Below are 18,824 nucleotides of genomic sequence, written 5' to 3' on the forward strand. Positions count from 1 at the left end.
AAGTTGGTTCTTTGGGAAAAAAAATAAAATTGATAAACCCTTAGCCAAGCTAATGAAGAGAAAAAAAAAAAAAAAACTCAAATTACTTATATAAACACCAATGGTAGAGAACAGAAGACACAGAGACAAACCCACATTCATGTTAAAAAAAAAAAAGGATACATCACAATGGACACTACTGAAATACAGATAAAAATCAGAAAGTTCTTTGAAAACTTATATTCTAATAAAACAGAAAATCTTGAAGACACTGACAAATTTCTAGAGACATATGACCTACTCAAATTGAATCAGGACATAGAAAATTTAAACAGATCAATTTCAAACAGTAAAATTGAAGATGCCATCAAAAGCCTACAAAGAAAGAAAAGCCCAGGTCTGGACGGATTCTCAACCAAGTTCTATCAGACCCTCAAAGAAGAACTAACAACAATCCTCCTCAAATTATTCCATGAAATTTTTAGGAGTAAACACTTCCAAACTCATTCCATGAAACTAGTATCACCCTGATACCAAAACCAGACAAAGACACATCAAGGAAGAAAACTTCAGACCAAAAGCACGCATGACCATAGATGCAAAAATTCTTAATAAAATACTGACAAATCAAATACAAAAACACATTAAAAGACAGTGCAGCATGATCAAGTGGGGTTCACTGCAGGGAAACAAGGTTGGTTCAACATACGAAAATCAACAAATTGTAATACATTACATTAACAGAATTAAATATGGAATCACATGATTATCTCAATAGATGCAGAAAAAGCATTTGACAAAATACAGCATCCATTCATGTTCAAAACACTAGGAATAATAGGAGCATACCTCAACATTGTAAAAGCTATAGATGCTAAACCCCAGGCCAGCATGATTCTAAATGGAGAAAAATTGAAAGCATTCCCTCTAAAAACTGGAACAAGACAGAGATACACTCTTTCACCACTTCTATTCAACATAGTCCTGAAAACTCTAGCCAGTGCAATCAGACAGAAGAAGAATATGAACAGGCAAAGAACTCAAACTATCCCTATTTGCCAATGACATGATTCTATATTTAGAAAACCTGAAAAACTCCACCAGAAAACTTCTAGAACTCATAAATGAATTCAGCAAAGTAGCAAGATACAAAATTAACACCCATAAATCAGCTGTGGTCCTATACATCAGTAGAATCAATTGAAAGAGAAATTAGGAAAACTATCTCATTCACAATAGCCTCAAAAAAGCTTAAATATTTGGGAATTAATCTAACAAAAGAGATGAAATGCCACTACAATGAAAATTATAGAACTCTAAAGAAAAAGACACCAAAGAAAACCTTAGAAGATGGAAAGATCTCCCATGTTCTTGGATAGGCAAAATTAATATTGTCAAAATGGCCATTCTACCAAAAGCACTACACAGATTTACTGCAATTCCTATTAAGGTTCTTCATAGACAGAAAAGCAGTCATGAAATTCATTTGGAAAAATAAGAAACTCAGAATAGCCAAAGCAGTCCTCTGCAAGAAAAGAAAAACAGGAGGCCTCACAATATCAGACCTTAAATTATACTACAGACCTATAGTAACAAAAACAGTATGGTACTGGCACCAAAACAGACATGAAGACCAACAGTACAGAAGAGAGGACATAAGAGACAAAATCCACATAAATATAGTTACCTCATACTAGACAAAGGTGTCATAAACATACACTGGAGAAAAGATAGCCTCTTCAACAAATGGTGCTAGGAAAACTGGAAATCCATATGTAACAAAATGAAATAGACCCCAATCTTGAACCCCACAACTGATTCTCAAAATCAACTCAAAGTGGATCAAGTACATAGGCATTAGAACAGAGACCCTGCACCTACTAGAAGAAAAAGCAGGCCCAAATCTCTATCCTGTCAGCTTAGGAACAGAATTGCTCAACAAGACTCCTAAAGTGCAAGAAATCAAATCAACAATCAATAAATGGGATGGTAGCAAATTAAAAAGCTTCTTCATAGCAAAGAAAACAATCAAAAACATAAAGAGAGAGCTTATGAAATGGGAGAAATCTTTGCCATTTGCACCTCAGATAGAGCATTAATCTCTAGGATAAATAAGGAACTCAAAAAACACCACAAAACAAATAACCCAATCAATACATGGGCAAAGGAACTGAACAGGTACTTCACAGAAGAAATATAATTGGTCAACAAATATATTAAAAACCTCTTCAACATCACTAGCAATTAGAGAAATGCAAATTAAAACCACGCTCATATTTCATCTCACTCCAGTCAGAATGGTAATTATCAAGAATACAAGTAACAACATATGTTGGTGAGGATGTAAGGGGAAAAGGTACACTCATACATTGCTGATAGGACTGCAAATTGGTGCAACCACTATGGAAAGCAGTATAGAGATTCCCTAGAAAACTTCAAATGGAACCACCATTTGTCCCAGTTATCCCACTCCTTGGCTTATACCAAAGGACTTAAAATCAGCATATTATAATGATGTGGCCACATCAATGTTTATAGCAACTCAATTCACAATAGCCAAAGTATGGAACTAACCTAGGTGCCCTACAACCAATGAATGGATGAAAAAACTGTGTTATATATACATAATGGACTAAAACTCAGCCATAAAATAAAAATGAAATTATAGCATTTGCCAGTAAATGGAGATGGAACTGAGAATATCATGCTAAGTGAAATAAGCCAATCTCAAAAATCCAAAAGGTGAATGTTCTCTTTGATATGTGGATGCTGACAATCAGTGGACGGAGGAAGGAATGGAGGCTCACCATATTGGACAGGGAGAAGTCGGGGGAAGAGAAGGGAGTTCAGAATCAGAAAAACAGTAGAATGAATCAGACATAACTTTCCTATGTTCATATATGAGTACATGTGCAGTGTAACTCCACATCATGTACAACAACAAAAATTGGAAGTTATACTCCAGATGTGTATGATATGTCAAAATACATTCTACTGTCATGTATAACTAAAAAGAACAATGTTAAAAAGAAAGAAAGCCAGGCGGAAAGAAAGCACTTGGAGGGCTTGGCTTTCTGACATTTCATCAAATAAATGAAAAACAAATATTTCTTTCTAAGGATCTTTGGAAAGTCACCTGATAAGCTATTTAGTGGGAAACCACACAAAATTCATAGGTCTGGAATAAAAAGTTTGTAATTAATATTTAAACATAAATATGTCTTATTTGACATGATCACATAAATATTATCTTCTCAAAGCTTTATGTACTTTTTATAAGGTTTCTTGTAAAAAAAAAAAAACTATCATTAGCCAAAATATTTTTAGTGGTCCTCTTTTGGAATTTCCCTTAATAATTTAACATGGTCTGTTGAACAAATGATGTTAGGTACAGGTTTTCATAGATATTCTTGATCAATCTGAGGAAGTTCCCATCTATTCCCAGTACTAAGAGATCTTGTCATGAACAGGTATTAGATTTTGTCACATGATTTTTCTGCATCTATTGATATCATTGTGTGATTTTTCTTTAACCTGTTGATAGAATGACATCACTGACACATTAACTGACTTTCAAATGTTAAGCCAGTTTTGCCTGTTTGGGATAAACTGTACATGTCATGGTATATAATTTTCCTCATACTAGACAAGATTTTACTATACTTTTGTTCGGTTTCCTAAATATGAGTAATGAGGATAATAGTAGTACATGGTTCATATAATTGTGAAAAACAATTAAATAAGTTAATATATATAATGGGCTTAGAACAATGCCTAGCATTTAAAAACTCAAAATGTTAGAGACAAATAGAGAAGAGGCTTGATAACTATCTATATTCAAAGGCTGAATTCTATGACATTCTATTACCACACAAATAGAAATGTAAAATATTATTAGTTCATGGCATCAACTTTGACCAAATTATTCTAAACAAAAACTTACTTATCACCTTTGCCTACTTCTCACAGAAATTATTGGCAGTTCTACTTCCAAAATATCAAAATATAGTCCTTGTGTAAGCTTTTCTCTCCATTACCCATAATGCCATCTGTTCTCTCTTCTGTACTGCTGCAATGGTCCTTCTCTCCTCTCCCACATAAAGCCCACTATTTCTCTAGAACTTAGAGAAAACTTTCTGGGCATAAGTTTAAATCAAGTCTGTCTCCTGCTTCAACTGCACAGTGGCTCAGAATGTTAAGTTCAAACTCTAACATGACCTGGTACCTGCCTGTTCTCTCCTCATCTCTATCACTCTAGCTATGCATACCTTTTTAATATAAGTTGAATACTCCAAGAAACTTCCTACCTTACAGCCTTTGCATTTCTGTAACCTCTATTCTCCTTAGCTCTGACAGATTCCTCTCCAAAATTCAGATCTCAATTCAAAAGTCTAATCACATTTTACTCCAGAAATTTTCAAATATATATACAGCAGTAGAGAAAATCCATTGCCACAATTTCAACAACTGTCAATTTTATCTACACTTACTTCTATTTATTGCCCCTCCCATAAGCAAATCCCAGGCATATTTTACCTCTAAATATAACCACTGTACAATCTCTAAAGGGATTCCTTTAAACTATATGATTACAACTAAAATAATAACTCCTCAATATTATCAAATAACCAACCAGATGTCAACTTTCTCAATTACTATGACCATTACTAGTGAGTCAACTTAATCATATGTCTGTCAGGCTACATCATATACAAAGAACTAGAGGGAAACTTCAAGGCTAGAGAAGAGGGGATTTGTCCCTTCAAGTTTGCTTCTTAAAACTTTCTTTCTCCCTATTCTGCTAAGTTTCACCTTAGCCTCATATCTTCACTGTGACAGCTCTGATTCAAGTGGCAGCAGGTGAAAACAGGCCCCTTCTCAGAGGTCTGAGCTTTGGCTCCTCAGGCCCTCAACATGCTTCTAAAATATTTTTAACACTTTTTGTTCCCAGTTCTAAAAGTGATAATTGTCTCCTGCAGCTGCTAAATTCATGATGTTTTAGTATTCTCTGCTTGCATATTCTGTTACCTAATTCTTTACATTAAATTTTCAATTAATAATTGATGTGGTTTCTATCTCCAAACTGGAGACTGGATGCTGATGACAGTGTACTTTCTTAGCTCATTAATAAAGATAAATATTAATATGAAGCTATTAAGAATATCATTACTCTGATTTAGAGCAGATTTGTGTGAACTACAAATAAGAGCTAAGATTAAACAGAACACTTTATATTAGCATTTTTGATTCTTCACAAAAACACCTCACAACTGGGGAATTTTCAGAAATTGAGAAATTTTTAAAAAAATCAAGCAAGTTTATGGCACTTCTTTTGACTTTAGAATTCTCTTGTATCAGATATACAGGTCTTTCATATTCAGTTAATTTTAGATTATCTGCATATGAATTAACCATGATAAATTGTACTCTCAGCTCTCCCAGATATTATAAACTACCTACTCGTTTTTAAGATAATAAGATCTTTCACTCATTCTTCTGTAACATACAACTTTTACATCAGAACAAGCAGGAAAGAAAATAATAAAAACATGAAAGCAGCAAGCTTAATAAGATGTCAACTTCGTTTAGGCTAGTACTAAAATGTGACACTGACCCCAGTGTAAAGTAGAAGTGTAGTCAGGGGGAAACAATCAACAGTTGAAGCAAGGGCAAAGCTGGCAACTAATTTCTCAAATCAAAAATTCAATATGGTTTATTCTCTCTGTGCCTTGCTTTCCTCATCAATAAAATAGGACATATATAACCTCCCTAGAGCTCTTCTAAAGTTTAAACAAGTTAATATGTATAAATGTCTTAGAATAGTACCAGGCAGGCCCAGTAAGCAAACAGATGTTATCTAATATTAATATGCCTTCCTCATTCTAAAATACATTTCTTCATCCATAATCAAAATAATTAAATATTCTAAACTTCAACTTGTAGTATAAGCAATTTGTGGCTTAAGTGTTGTCTTTGTAATTATCAAAGATAAAAACAATCACTCAAGGTAATCATAAGCCCCACTAAGTACTCCAACTGAAAACACTAACATATAGTTAGATATAAAACTAAAAACATGTTTATAAGCTTTTTTTTAAAGATAGACACAAACCTTTATTTATTTTATTTATTTTTATGTGGTGCTGAGGCTCAAACCCAGTGCCTCGCACATGTGAGCTCTACCGCTGAGCTATAACCCTAGCCCCTATAAACGTTTTATATTAACAAAGAAATATGATTATTAACATATCTGCTGTCAAAAAGTTTAAAATAATATTCATGATATATCAAAAGGTAGGTTAAAAAATGTACACATAATATAACCACAACATATAAAAATAACACAGGGGCTGGAGATATAGCTCAGTTGGTAGAGTGCTTGCCTAGAATGCACAGGTCCTCAGTTTAATCCCTAGCACCACCAAAAAAAAAAAAAAGGAAAAATGGAAGAAAATATGTCAAACTATAGTTGATCTTGCATAATCTTGGCTTTGCTGTTTTATTTCAAATGTTTATAGTAAGAAGTCATTACTTTTTGTGATAAAAATAAATAGATAAACATTATTCCTAAAGCATAGCTTGGAGAAGCATAGGAGTTCCTCAAAGATATATGAGGGGGGAAAGGCAGGGAGGGAACATTTGTAGAAGGTGAGTAAATACTGTGTGGGAAATTATTCAAAGGCAATGCCCATCCTTAAGCATGTGTATTTCAAGAACAGGAAGAACCTGAAAATGGAATAACATCTGCTTTTATAGTTAGTGCAGGGCAAAGTCTAAACTCACAGACAACATAAAGCTATAAACTTCTCCATGGTTAACTACACTCAGATCAGACTATGGCAATTTAATATCACCAGAGCACTTCATCTCCATTCCGTTTGGCTTGCCTCCAAAGTCATTTACAAATTTTTTCATTAGAATTATTTTTATAATCAAAAAAGAATCATTTGATAAAACTCTGTTTGGATCCTAGCCTTTAGTTTCCTTTTAGCTCATAAGAATTTTGGATTTATTTATTCTACCATCATCCTACTATTTTGTTATTTACTTATTTTTCTCTTTTGGCAGTACTGGGGTTTGAACCTGTAAATGTTCTACCACTGAGAGCAGTATCCCCAACCCTTTTGATTTTAAGATAGGGTCTCATTAAGTTGGTGAGGCTGGTCTCCAACTTCCAATCCTCCTGCCTCAGCTTTCAGAGTAGTTGGTATTACAGGAGTGCATCACCACACACACCTTACAACTCTTGAATAAGTTTGTCCCTGAACAAGAAACCCCTCTTAATGATTTCATATTAAACAGGCAAATTGTTTCCTATCCAGAAATTGTGAGAGTTACTGTATAAATAGGTATAGATAGAGGAAGCAAGTGCCCAGCCAAAAATACTAACAAAGAACAGGAGAATAAATTCTGAATTTTGGGCATGTCATTCAGGAGATTCCATAACAATTGGTCTTTATCATTCCTTTTTAAGTGTTCTCCATTCACTCCTCACCATGAATTCTCCCCACTTCAAAGTTCCCTGTGTTAGAATATATCCTAATTATTTCCAATGATGATAATCAATGTGTTGGCACTGGCATCCAAGCAAATATGGAGTCAAAGCCAAGTTCTACCAGTACAGCTTTTGGGCAATTCACAACTTCAAGACTGAATTTCCTCATCTTGTAAAACAATGGGAAAAAATCATGATGTAAAAATATCTAACTTGTGAGTTAATGTGAAAATCACAAATAATGTGAAATAACATGAAAACCACCCTGCTCAGTGTTGGGCAATAGACATGTTCTGTGCCTCGGTGCATACCATTTGCTCTACCTAGAATGTTACATAGCTTAGAGAAGCACAGGAGTTCCTCAAAGATACACGAGTAGGGGAAAGGCAGGGAGGGAACATTTGTAGGTAAGTAAATACCATGTGAGAAATTATTCAAAGGCAATGCCCATCCTCACCACCACCACTGGGGATTGAGCCCAGAGGCTCCTTCATAAAAGGCAAGTGCTTTACAACCAAGCTACATCCCTTGACTATTACTACTACTTCTTCTTCTTCTTCTTCTTCTTGGGGGGAGACAGGGTCTTATTAAGTTGTGCAGGCTGCTAACTTTTATTTTGTAATCCTTCTACCTAAATCTCCCAAGTAGCTGGAATTAACAAATGTGCATCACCATGCTCAGCTATTTCTACTTTTGAAATGCATAATTTTGCCATTTTTAGAAATTAAGTATTCTACAGTTTCATTCACACATGATACCCAGTGTATTTTTAAGTAACCTAAGGAAAAATAACAGTTGAAGCTATAGCTGATTATATATAGTAGATACTATGGTAATTCCACAAATACCTAAAATTTAAACTGAAAGTTGCCTCAGTAGTTAACCAAATATGTTAACAATCAATTGCTAGCCAAGTCCAACAATCTCATATGTAAGATTAGAAAACAAAACAATTCTTACACTTGATAGGAGTTTGACAAATGGCCAGAAAACCATTTTAAGAATTTAAATTGCTAATTATTAAACATATTTATAAACGATAATATATACTTTTCCTTAAAGACGTAAAAATGAAAAATCAGTGACAGTTAAGTTCTTTTTTTTTTTTTAAAGGGCTTTTTTTTTTTTTAAAGAGAGAGTGAGAGAGGAGAGAGAGAGAGAGAGATTTTTTAATATTTATTTTTTTTTTTTTAGTTCTCGGCGGACACAACATCTTTGTTGGTATGTGGTGCTGAGGATCGAACCCAGGCCGCGAGCGCGCTACCGCTTAAGCCACATCCCCAGCCCAGACAGTTAAGTTCTAATTACCCACTAAGTATTATAGGGTTTTTTTTTTCTGTAGTACAGACTTCTAACAAATTTTGAACACAAGCAAAATAGGCACCACATTTTGCACTAAATATATGACATTATAGAAATGTTTAAAGTGCTTAGAATTTCAAAGTAACTCATTATCTGTTAAAATATGTATAAACATATATAAATATACATAAGTTTTTCAGCAGATGTGGTAGTGCACACAGAAAATCTCAGTTACTCAAGAGGCTAAGGCAGGATGATTGCAAGTTCAAGGCCAACCTAGAAAACTTGCTCAGAAGGATCTCAAACAATAAAAAGAGCTAGAGATATAGCTCAGTGGTAAAAGCACCACTGTTCAATACCCAGACCCACAAATAATAACTCAAATAAATAAAATATAAAGTAAAAAATAAGATATTTACCATCCTTATAAGAAGTTTCCATTAGACATCAATAGTTACCAATGTAACCTATGCAATAATTTTAATTTACCATTTGAGCATTGTATAACATTTTTACAAACATTTTGTTTGATCCATACAATAATCCTGTTTGATAGTCAGGATCAATTTCATTGGGGAGATATCAATAAACCAGTTTCAAGGCATTTTAAGTCAATTCTTCCAAACTTTTAGCATATACAAGAATCACACAAGAACATGTTAAAATACAGTTTTGGGCTGGGGTTGTGGCTCAGTGGTACAGCACTTGCCTAGCATGCATGAGACACTGGGTTCGATCCTCAGCACCACATAAAAAATACTAAATAAAGGTACTGTGTCCATCCACAACTAAAAAAAAAAAAATATTTTAAAAAATGCAGTCTAGTTAACTGCGCCCACCAACATGGATAAGTCTGCATATAAAACAAACACAGGTCATAGTGGCATAGGTAGACTGTCCCTCCCACCCCAGCTACATATTTTAGGACGTTATTTATAGTAAAATGACTAAATCTGTAAGTGGTCTTAAAGTCCTCTTTTTTCCCTCTGAATCAATGTTCCCAAATGTTTACATAGAGCGGTACAGATCTCCACAAAAAATATCTAAAAATTTAGATAAATTAAATAAAATTTTAAAAATTTAGATGAAATATTATATTGGGTTAAATTAAATAAGTATCTGTTTTACCAAATTCTAATACAAACTAATGTTAGTAAGAATCCAAGTTTTAAAGAACTTAAAATTGGGAAGATTCTACCACAATTTCTCAGTGAACTATAGGAAAAGCTGATATTGAATTGTTTTAAGTGATTATTCGCTTCTCATGGTTCAAATACCATTGGGCTTTAGTTTGACCTAAAACTTAGCTACTAAAGGTTCTAGGAGCAGAATGAAAAATTAACATGAAAACATAAATACCTACAGTACAACTTTGTGAATACACTAAAACTCACTTAACTGAGCTGGATTTTTGTTTGTACTGTGCTTCAGGATCAAACCCAGGGCCTTATGCATGCTAGGCAATCACTCTGCCACTGAGCTGTACTGTACTCCCATTCCCAACTGTTCACTTATTAAAAGAGAAAATTTTATGACATGTGAATGATCTCAATTTTTAAAAAGAAAAAATAGAAGCACTGAGAAAATTTCTAATCTTAATATTTGCCAATAAATTTAGTTTCTAACACACTGTATCAGCATTACTATTAAATGACAATTATATTCTGGCCTGCATCATAGGTCTAAAAATCAAAAGAGAAACAATAAAGACAATAAATTGGCCACTAGCTTGATAATGATTTTAAGAATTTTAATACCATTAGCTATACATTTACTTGCTCTCAATTTTTTCCAAAGTTCCACTTCATCTTTTTTTTCCTAAATAAAAAACAAAGGGCATTTAATGGTTCATGTAATTTAATACACTTCATCTTTTATAAACAAGTTAAATTTCAAATTTTGTATAGTAATCATTTTAGCATCTTTTTTTTCTTTTTCTTTTCTTTATTTATTTTATGTGTGTGTGTGGTGCTGGGGATCGAACACAGGGCCTTGTGCATGCAAGGCAAACACTGTACCAACTGAGCTATATGCCAGCCCTTACAAAAAAAAAAAAAAAAAAATTATGGAGCCAGTTGTGGCTCAGCAGTACAGCACTCCCCTAGCATGCACAAGGCACTTGGTTCAATCCTCAGCACCACATAAAAATAAATAAATAAAATAAAGGTATTGTGTCCAACTACAATTAAAAAATATGTTTAAAAATTATCTTTGTATTTTTAAATTAGATATACAGTATGTAATACATTCAAGAATAGTAAGATGGCTATTAACCACCAGACTGTGAAAGCAAACTATTTCTACCTCTTTCTACACATATGATCTCTGGCAGGTAAATAACTTACTCTCTGCCCAGTTTTCCCTTAGTGTCCTTTAGTGTAATGATAATTAAATGCAAAGTGCTTAGAACAGTGCCTGGTACTTAAGAAACACACTACCAATGTCACCTACTTTAATTATGCAATTACTATTGTTATAAGAAATAGCATTCCATCTTAGGCAACAGGCAACTCATTACAAATCCTGATAACATTAAGATTTCAATTTACCTTACTACTGAGCTTGAACATTAAGAAAGCTGGGCTAATTATGTTATTAGCCTCAGTGTTTATCCTATATTTATTCCATTCACAATCAGATTTTCTCTACTTGAGTCATTATTAGTTTCTCTCCTGACTCATCACATAGAGAGGTAGACTGTCTGGAACATAATGGCAATACCAAAAAACATTAAGTGGAACAAGATCTATGCAATATTTAGTAAATACACTAAATAATTATGACTTAAATTGTGTTCATGTCAAAGTGTTTTCTGTATTTTAAATGCTCCTTTTCCCTCCCTTTTACATCCCGAGTTCAAATTATGGAGGAGTAATCCATCCTGACAGAAAAATAATACATCATTAAGTAATATCAAAGTTCCTATTTTTGGACCACTAACCAAAAATAAAATTACATTTTGCTGATAGTCTGATGTGCAAAATTTTGCCAAGTAAACTACAGATAAAATGATCAGAAAGCAATCTCTAAGCCTATATAAATTTGATCTTAATTTCTATTCAATTCCATGCTTTCACTGTTTTCTTCAAATGTTTAATTTATATTTATATAAAAAGTTTTTTTTTAAAAAAGCCTAGGGAGGGCTGGGGTTGTGGCTCAGCAGTAGTGCACTGGCCTAGCATGTACAAGGCGCTGGATTCGATCCTTAGCATCACATAAAAGTAAATGAATAAAGTAAAGGTATTGTGTCCAACTACAACAATCAATCAATCAATCAATCAATAAGAAAACCTAGGAAAATGTTAAATAATGCAAAATAGGTTAATTCTTTAAGATTTCCCTTTTCCCCATTGCATGTGCGTGCACATGCACATGCACACACATAAAACCACACAGAACATTTAAAATTGTGCTTTATCGCTTTCTATGCAATCTTTATAACTGACATATAATAATTGTATATATTTATGTCTGTGATCTTGAGTCATTTAAGCTCTAAAAGTCTCCATTTTCTCCTCTGAAAATGGGGGGCAAAGAGTGTAATTATCATGTGAGATTGCTCTAAGCATTAAAAAAGTACATAAAGCACTTTAGCTAAGAACTATGCAAAAATGCTTTAAGACGTTAACTTTTATACCTCAATGCTACCCCTACCTATGGAAAGATTATATTTTCTATGGCAATCATATCCACTAATTCATTCATGCAAACCTACTACTCAACAGCAGTAACTTCACAAGCACTCTGAGAACCAATTACTGAGGAAGACCTCTTCAACTATCCCTCTTTATTGAGTTAGGTACCCTGATCAGGGACTAGGCTATACTACTCCTTATGGTATTTATCTGTTTCCTTATTTTGCTTGAAAGAACACCTCGTTAAAAATGCCTGTGTTCATTTTGGTATACCCTAATTATAGTCCAATAGTTCTTAACCCTGACTCACTTTAGAATTACAGTGAGAGCTTATAAAAGTATCAATGCCTGGGATCCATTCCAGGTGCATTAAATCATAAGGGAGTGGGAATGGGTAGTGGAGAAGGTAAAAAATCAGCACGGGGGAGATCCACACATGATATCAATGTGTGGATCTGCAATCTGAAGCTTACAATACTATATTTATGTATGTGAGGACATACATATAAACATAGATATAGAAATATTCATGATTCAAGTCAAAACTCTCAACCTCAATAGCTTCTCCCAATCCTAACATCTCTTGCCTTTAAACAAAATATTTGTAATGAATAATCAATTCCATGCTGTACTCCAATGACTTTTAAACTGTTAACTCACTACTTAAGTTTTTCATATAACTATGTCTTACGTCTTCTTTCTAGATTACAGTCTTGCTTCTTAAGAACATACACTACCTTATTCTTCTTGTTTCTTCCAGTGCTTATTAGGACAGTGCCTTGAACACAGTCATGTAATAAACATTTGTCTAATCTGATAAACATACACAAAAATTATTGACAGGAAGTATGTCACATCCAAATTGTTCAATTTAGGCAAGCTGTTACCAAAAAAAAAAAAAAAAATCTTTTAGAAAATGAAAACCAAAATTTATCTTATTAAGGAGCAGCTGGATATTTAGACTTTTCTATGGTCGTCACACTCAGTACCTACCCTATATTCAAACTGCATCAGCCAGAGTGTTTTGGGGGGTTTTTTTGTTTTGTTTTAATATTTATTTTTTAGTTATACATAATACCTTTATTTTGCTTATTTGTTTTTATGTGGTGTTGAGGATCAAACCCAGGGCCTCGCACATGCTAGGCAAGTGCTCTACCACTGAGCCACAACCCCAACCCCTATTTTTGGTTTTTGATGGTACTGGCAGTTTCAGTTTTTAGCCTGCTTCCTTGCTAAACTATCTCCTAGCTGACTTTGTTACCTTTAGGTGCTGTCATACATCTTTACAACAATGTTATGAAATACTCTAATGAGTTAATAAAAACCACAACTGTTTCACACAGATGTTTAATGTGTATTTCCTAAAGGAACTTATCACTCACTAAAATAGGCTCTCTATATACAAACTACATACTATTCTAATATAAACTTGATTGGGAAAATTGAAAGTGGATCTTACTACACATTAGATAAAATGTAAGTGTACTTTTGACTATTGACAGATTGGTGATTTTCATCCATCTGTAGTATTTTCAGTACCTGAAAAGTTTATAAAATGTAATATGTATAAAATGCAATATGCCTTTTTAAAACAGGAGTGCTTAAGAACCTCCACAGCAAGTGGCATTCTCACTTTGGAAACTACTAGAAGAAATGGCATATAATTCTAAAAAATCTAAAGACATGAAAATAATTTACCTTCAAAGTTTCCTGACATATTTCAGTAGTATTGAAACAATATAAAAGACTTTTTTAAAAATACAGGGAGGAGGCTCTCAAGCCTGATAATTAGATACTGTGGTAAAATATTACCATGTTTTGTTGGGTCCCACAGCTTGAAACAGATAGAGCCATAGTTACCACTAAAAGAAAGCAGTCTTCAACTCCCTACTCAATTAAAAAAAATTCCACACACAAAAAAGGGTGCCCAGGGTTGTTTTGTTTTAAGTAAGATTAAATTTAGGAGTTGCCAACACCCAAACGAAAAACATTCCAGAGAATTAGACTCAATTGTAGTGGGGAGTCATCTACATTCTCAGCACTAAGTTCTCTCACTCAAAGCAGGAGTACTAACAAAGGATGTTTCTTAGGATCTCACAAGATACACCCTACTTATTTCCCCTAGTAAACATTGCTCTTGTTTTGAAGAAATACTTGAAAAATAATCTTAGCACAAGCAACCGGACAAAAAGCGAATTTTAACATCTGCCAAGATATTTGCCAAAATAAGACCCCTGTCAGATGAACAATGAGTAAAGATTGAAAATGACAAATTCTCATATTTGGATCACAGCTTTTAAAAATAAAGTTGAGGAATGTAGGTTTTCCAAAGCCTTGTCTTCAATTTCCCCTTAATCTTCATATTTTTAAGTTAAAAAAAAAAAACCTGGAAATTTGATTACCACTCTTACGAATTCCTTTTAAAGTAATTTAATGAATAACAGATATTTTGTGCAAGTAGCAAACCACAAAGGACAGTTTGCTGGCTAATAGAAATCTCTGAAACATTCATACAAAAATACACCCTACAAAGACATACTCTGATTTTCTGGGAATGGAATCATATTAATATCTAAAACTTTAGGTATACTTGATAATACACCCTAACTTATTACAAATGCTTTTATTTAAACCACAATTAAAGTTGATAAATTCTTAATAGTTATTTGGTGTGTAGCAAAATTGAGTGAATTAGAAGGCAAGGAGTAAAATGAGGGGAAAAAGTGAAACCTGCAGAGCCAATGAGAAGGTGTGCCTATTCTGGGAAAAAAAAAAAAAAAGTAGTTCAATCACTTCCCAAACATGATGAGCTACTGTTAAAGTAACCCAAACTTGTTCAGGATTGTTTTGTTTCAGGTAGAGGTGTGATTATACACTCCGTAAAAGTATTTACCAGTCATCTAATGAGATGCTGCTGCTGACTGCAGAAATGTCTGTAGACTAGTCAAAAACACCAAAAAAAAAAAAAGAAAACAAACAAACAAAAAAAAAAAAAAACACGCCACCCCTACCACAAATGTTTTCCAGATATTTAAGTACAAAAAGAGAACTCTAAGCAAACAGAATTGTGAATTGCTGCAGCATCCCTATTGTCCTAAATATGACTGGGATGACTGGGGGTGGGGGAACCGTGATGGGGAGCACCACTTAAAAAGAGTGGGTGTGTGTGTGTGTGTGTGTGTGTGTGTAATATCATGCATATGTTCATTGGATACACTCATCATCGGCTCATTAAGATAAAGCTATCTTGGATATTGCTAAGGCCACATTTTCTTTACCGGTGCTTGTAAACATCAAAAGAGGAGATAATCTGATAACTTGAGACCGACACGTGGGAAACTAGAGTACGTCATCGTCACCACTAATCAATTTTCCTAACTGATCAAGCATAAACAGATAGGTCTAGGTAGGCAAGTCCAGAAGTTGTCTTTCTACCGCTCTAAACAAGTATGTATTCAGGATCTGAGACCTCATCCAGGAAGCTTGGAAAAGCACGTGTCCTACACTGTGGGTTTGGGGAACTTCCCAGGAAGTATTTGCTCAAAGCAAAACTCCATCACCCGCTGCCTGCCCAGCTCGGTCAAAGGATCAGCAGGACGAGTCAGGGAGAAACCTGGGCCCCGGGATCCAGGAGCCCAGACGGTGGCGGCCCCAGGAACAGCATGGCCCCCGCCCGCTCACCTCTGCCGCGGGGATATTGACCACGCCGGTGGAGCGCCTCTTCTCCCGCAGCTTTCTCTTCTCAATCTGCCCTTTGCCTTTCCTGGCACTTGGGCCCGAACTCCTGCCCTTCTCCAGGGCGCTATCCGGTTCCTCCTCGTCACCCCGAGGCGGCGGAGCTCCGGAGGCGGCGGCGGCGGGGGTCTCGTCCTCTGGCCGCCGCGGGCCGGGGGCCGCCCGAGCCAGCGCGGTGGAGCCGACACTACAGTTCACGCCCCCGGGGCCGGGGACAGCAGGTGCGGCCGAGCCGCCTGGGAGATTGTTGTTGAGCTCGTTGGCCGTGGCAGCCGCCGTCGAAGTGCCCACCGCCCCCGCCGGGGGCTTCCCGGCCGCGTCGCTGCTGCCCCCGCCCGGGGCTGAGGGTCCCGGGGGGTTCTGCTTGGCGCGCATCTTCTCGCGCTTCGCCTTCCACTCTTCCAGGAAGTCTGTGGTGCTGCCGCTGAGGCCGCTGCTGGTCCGGTAGCCACCGGTCGCCATATTCCCAGAGGGGCTGGCTGGGTGCTCACCTCAGACGGCCACCAGGGCTCCCAGCTCCTGATCCCCGCCGCCGCCTCCTTCCCGCAACCGCGAGGACGCAAGGAACAGGACCCCTGGCGCGGGCGGCGGAAACTCCCCCAGCAGCAAGAGGGTCTGAAGAGAAATACAAAGGGGGGCGGGGAGGGGAGGCGTGAGGTCTTGGTCGGACCCAAAGGTCTGGCTCCCGTTCTCGCCCCTCCGAGTACCCCCAGAGCGCACCCACTCGTCTCCAACGGCGAGTAGACGCCGCCGTCCCCACCCTGCAAAGTTTCTCCGAAACACCTACACCGCCGGCCCCGATGATCACCGCCCCTCGAGGGGAGGAGAGAGGGCGTGACCCCACCCCCGGCCCGACCGCCCCATCCCACCCGGGTCCGCGCCTGCGGGGGACGTGGGACCATGGCCAGACCCCGCCACCTGTCGGCCCAACTTAGCGCCCGCTCTGGCCACCGCTAGTCCGAGATCCTCGTCACCGACAACCCGACTCCCGGGTAAAGCCTCTAACCGGCTCGCGGAGGAGGCGGGGACGAAGCACGAGTCGAGTGCTGGTGGCCCGAGAGCAGCCCCTTACCTCCGATGAGTTTGTGGGGGACCAGGCGCGGGACGGGGAGTGAGTACCCCGAGTGAGCCGAAGGTGCGGCGCGACCTCCGGACGCGCGGAAGGAACGCGGCAAACTCGCTGTCCTGCTTTCCCAAGTCCCTGACTAGAAGGGAGGGAAGAAGAAAGGGAGGGAGCGAGGGGCGGGAGGGGAGCCGAGCGGTGCCGAAGCGCGAGCGGAAAAGGCCGAGGGGCGCACGAGGGGCGCGGCTCCCGGTGAGGAGGAGGCAGTGTCCGGCGACGCCCCGCCCCCGGCACTCAGGTGCGCGGCGCTGCGTCGGGCCAGCGGCTGCCGCCTGCCTTGCGCCAACCCTTCCCCCGGCCTGCCGCTCCTTGCCAGCGGCGGGTCCCACCGCACATTCCTGGGCCGCCAGCCGCGGGGCGTCCGGCCTCCTGGCGCTTGCGACTCTGGGGCGGGAACGGCACTCCAGCGCCCCTCTCCCGGCTCCCCTCTCCGCCTCTCTAGTGTCCCGCCACTCTTCGTTTTTAAGTACATAATCTTATTTGAACGAAAGTTTCGAATATTGCCAAGGGGGAAAGTGCGATCAACTTGTGAAGATTCAGGATCTAACTGGCCAGGATGAGAAAATACCCACCCGTTTCTCTTCTTGGTCGCTGACCCCTTTTGAAATGTCTTAGGATGGTGGACCTGAGGAAACCTAAGGAAACGCATCTCCTGGTGAAAAGGAATCGCCTAAAAAGAAAGGCTAAAACTGTCCCGTGAATTATTAAGAGTTTACTATTTTATCTTAGGCTTGCAGAAGTATCAAACCTCCTTTGGACACTTTATTTTATTGGTGATGCTGACTCTATTTGGAATGTTCCTCTTAAACCATTCTATAGGCCTTCTCTTTCCAGAATAGTAAATTCAGCAGCAAAACTCCCTGTCAAAGTACGAAAGCAGCATTGATTTTGATTTGAAATGAGCTGGAGCGGTGATAGTCTCTATTTTTCCATCCTTACTTATCCTTACATTTACAAGATTTACAGTTATCGAAGATTTCTGGATCAGGGCTGGGTGGGCTACCATGGGCAGACACCAGAGTAGACTGACTTCACTATATCCAAATAATATCAAATGTCAGGGCACATCATTGTTGTAAGCCCCAAATGCTAGGTCTCTGTTTTGTAAAAAGTAGGAAGGCCTGAGCCACACTCTTCCCTAACAAAAACTGTTTGTCCTACTTAATATTCCTACTTAATATTTGGACCTGGTAGTACATGGAAGGTGGGTAATCAATGTGTGCCCGCTGTGGGAATGAGAAAATGATTCACATGCCCTGTATTTCTCAAAGACAGAGTCACACAGTTCTGGGCTTTGGTCTGACTGTTGGGGTTCTGGAAAATTCAGTGGAAAATTAAAGGCCTTCCTTGGGAATAGGTTTAAATGGCTGAGTGGCCATTTGCCTACCTGGTATCTACCTAGGTGCACCACCTGAAATTTCTCAATTACAGATTCACTACTTTGTTTTATGAGTTTTAAGATGGGGAAAAGGGGATTTGAATATTGAATGTATGCACATTAATGGGCTTTCATAACTTCTCTGAGGATTTTCTCTTTGAGGGGCTGTAGGATATA

General features: G+C 37.7%; 1 protein-coding gene across 2 annotated transcripts in view; it reads right to left on the minus strand.

Annotated features, from left to right (window-relative positions):
- Window positions 1-17,703, minus strand: part of PAWR (pro-apoptotic WT1 regulator) — a 108,609-nt gene extending 90,906 nt beyond the window's left edge. Inside the window, exons 1-2 of one of the 2 annotated variants that reach the window (XM_081309477.1) lie at window positions 17,219-17,703; window positions 16,093-16,761 (exon numbers count right to left, since the gene is read on the minus strand). In XM_081309477.1, coding sequence (XP_081165603.1) covers window positions 16,093-16,608 — 516 coding nt within the window. In that variant the 5' untranslated portion in view covers window positions 16,609-16,761; window positions 17,219-17,703. Of the gene's footprint in view, window positions 1-16,092; window positions 16,762-16,866; window positions 17,136-17,218 lie in introns of those variants that run through there. The other variant, XM_081309478.1, reaches the window with a different exon arrangement.
- Between the last annotated feature and the right edge of the window lie 1,121 nt (window positions 17,704-18,824).

Source organism: Spermophilus citellus (genome assembly GCF_964194105.1).
Source record: "Spermophilus citellus genome assembly, chromosome: 10".
In the NCBI taxonomy this organism is placed as follows: Eukaryota; Metazoa; Chordata; class Mammalia; order Rodentia; family Sciuridae; genus Spermophilus; species Spermophilus citellus.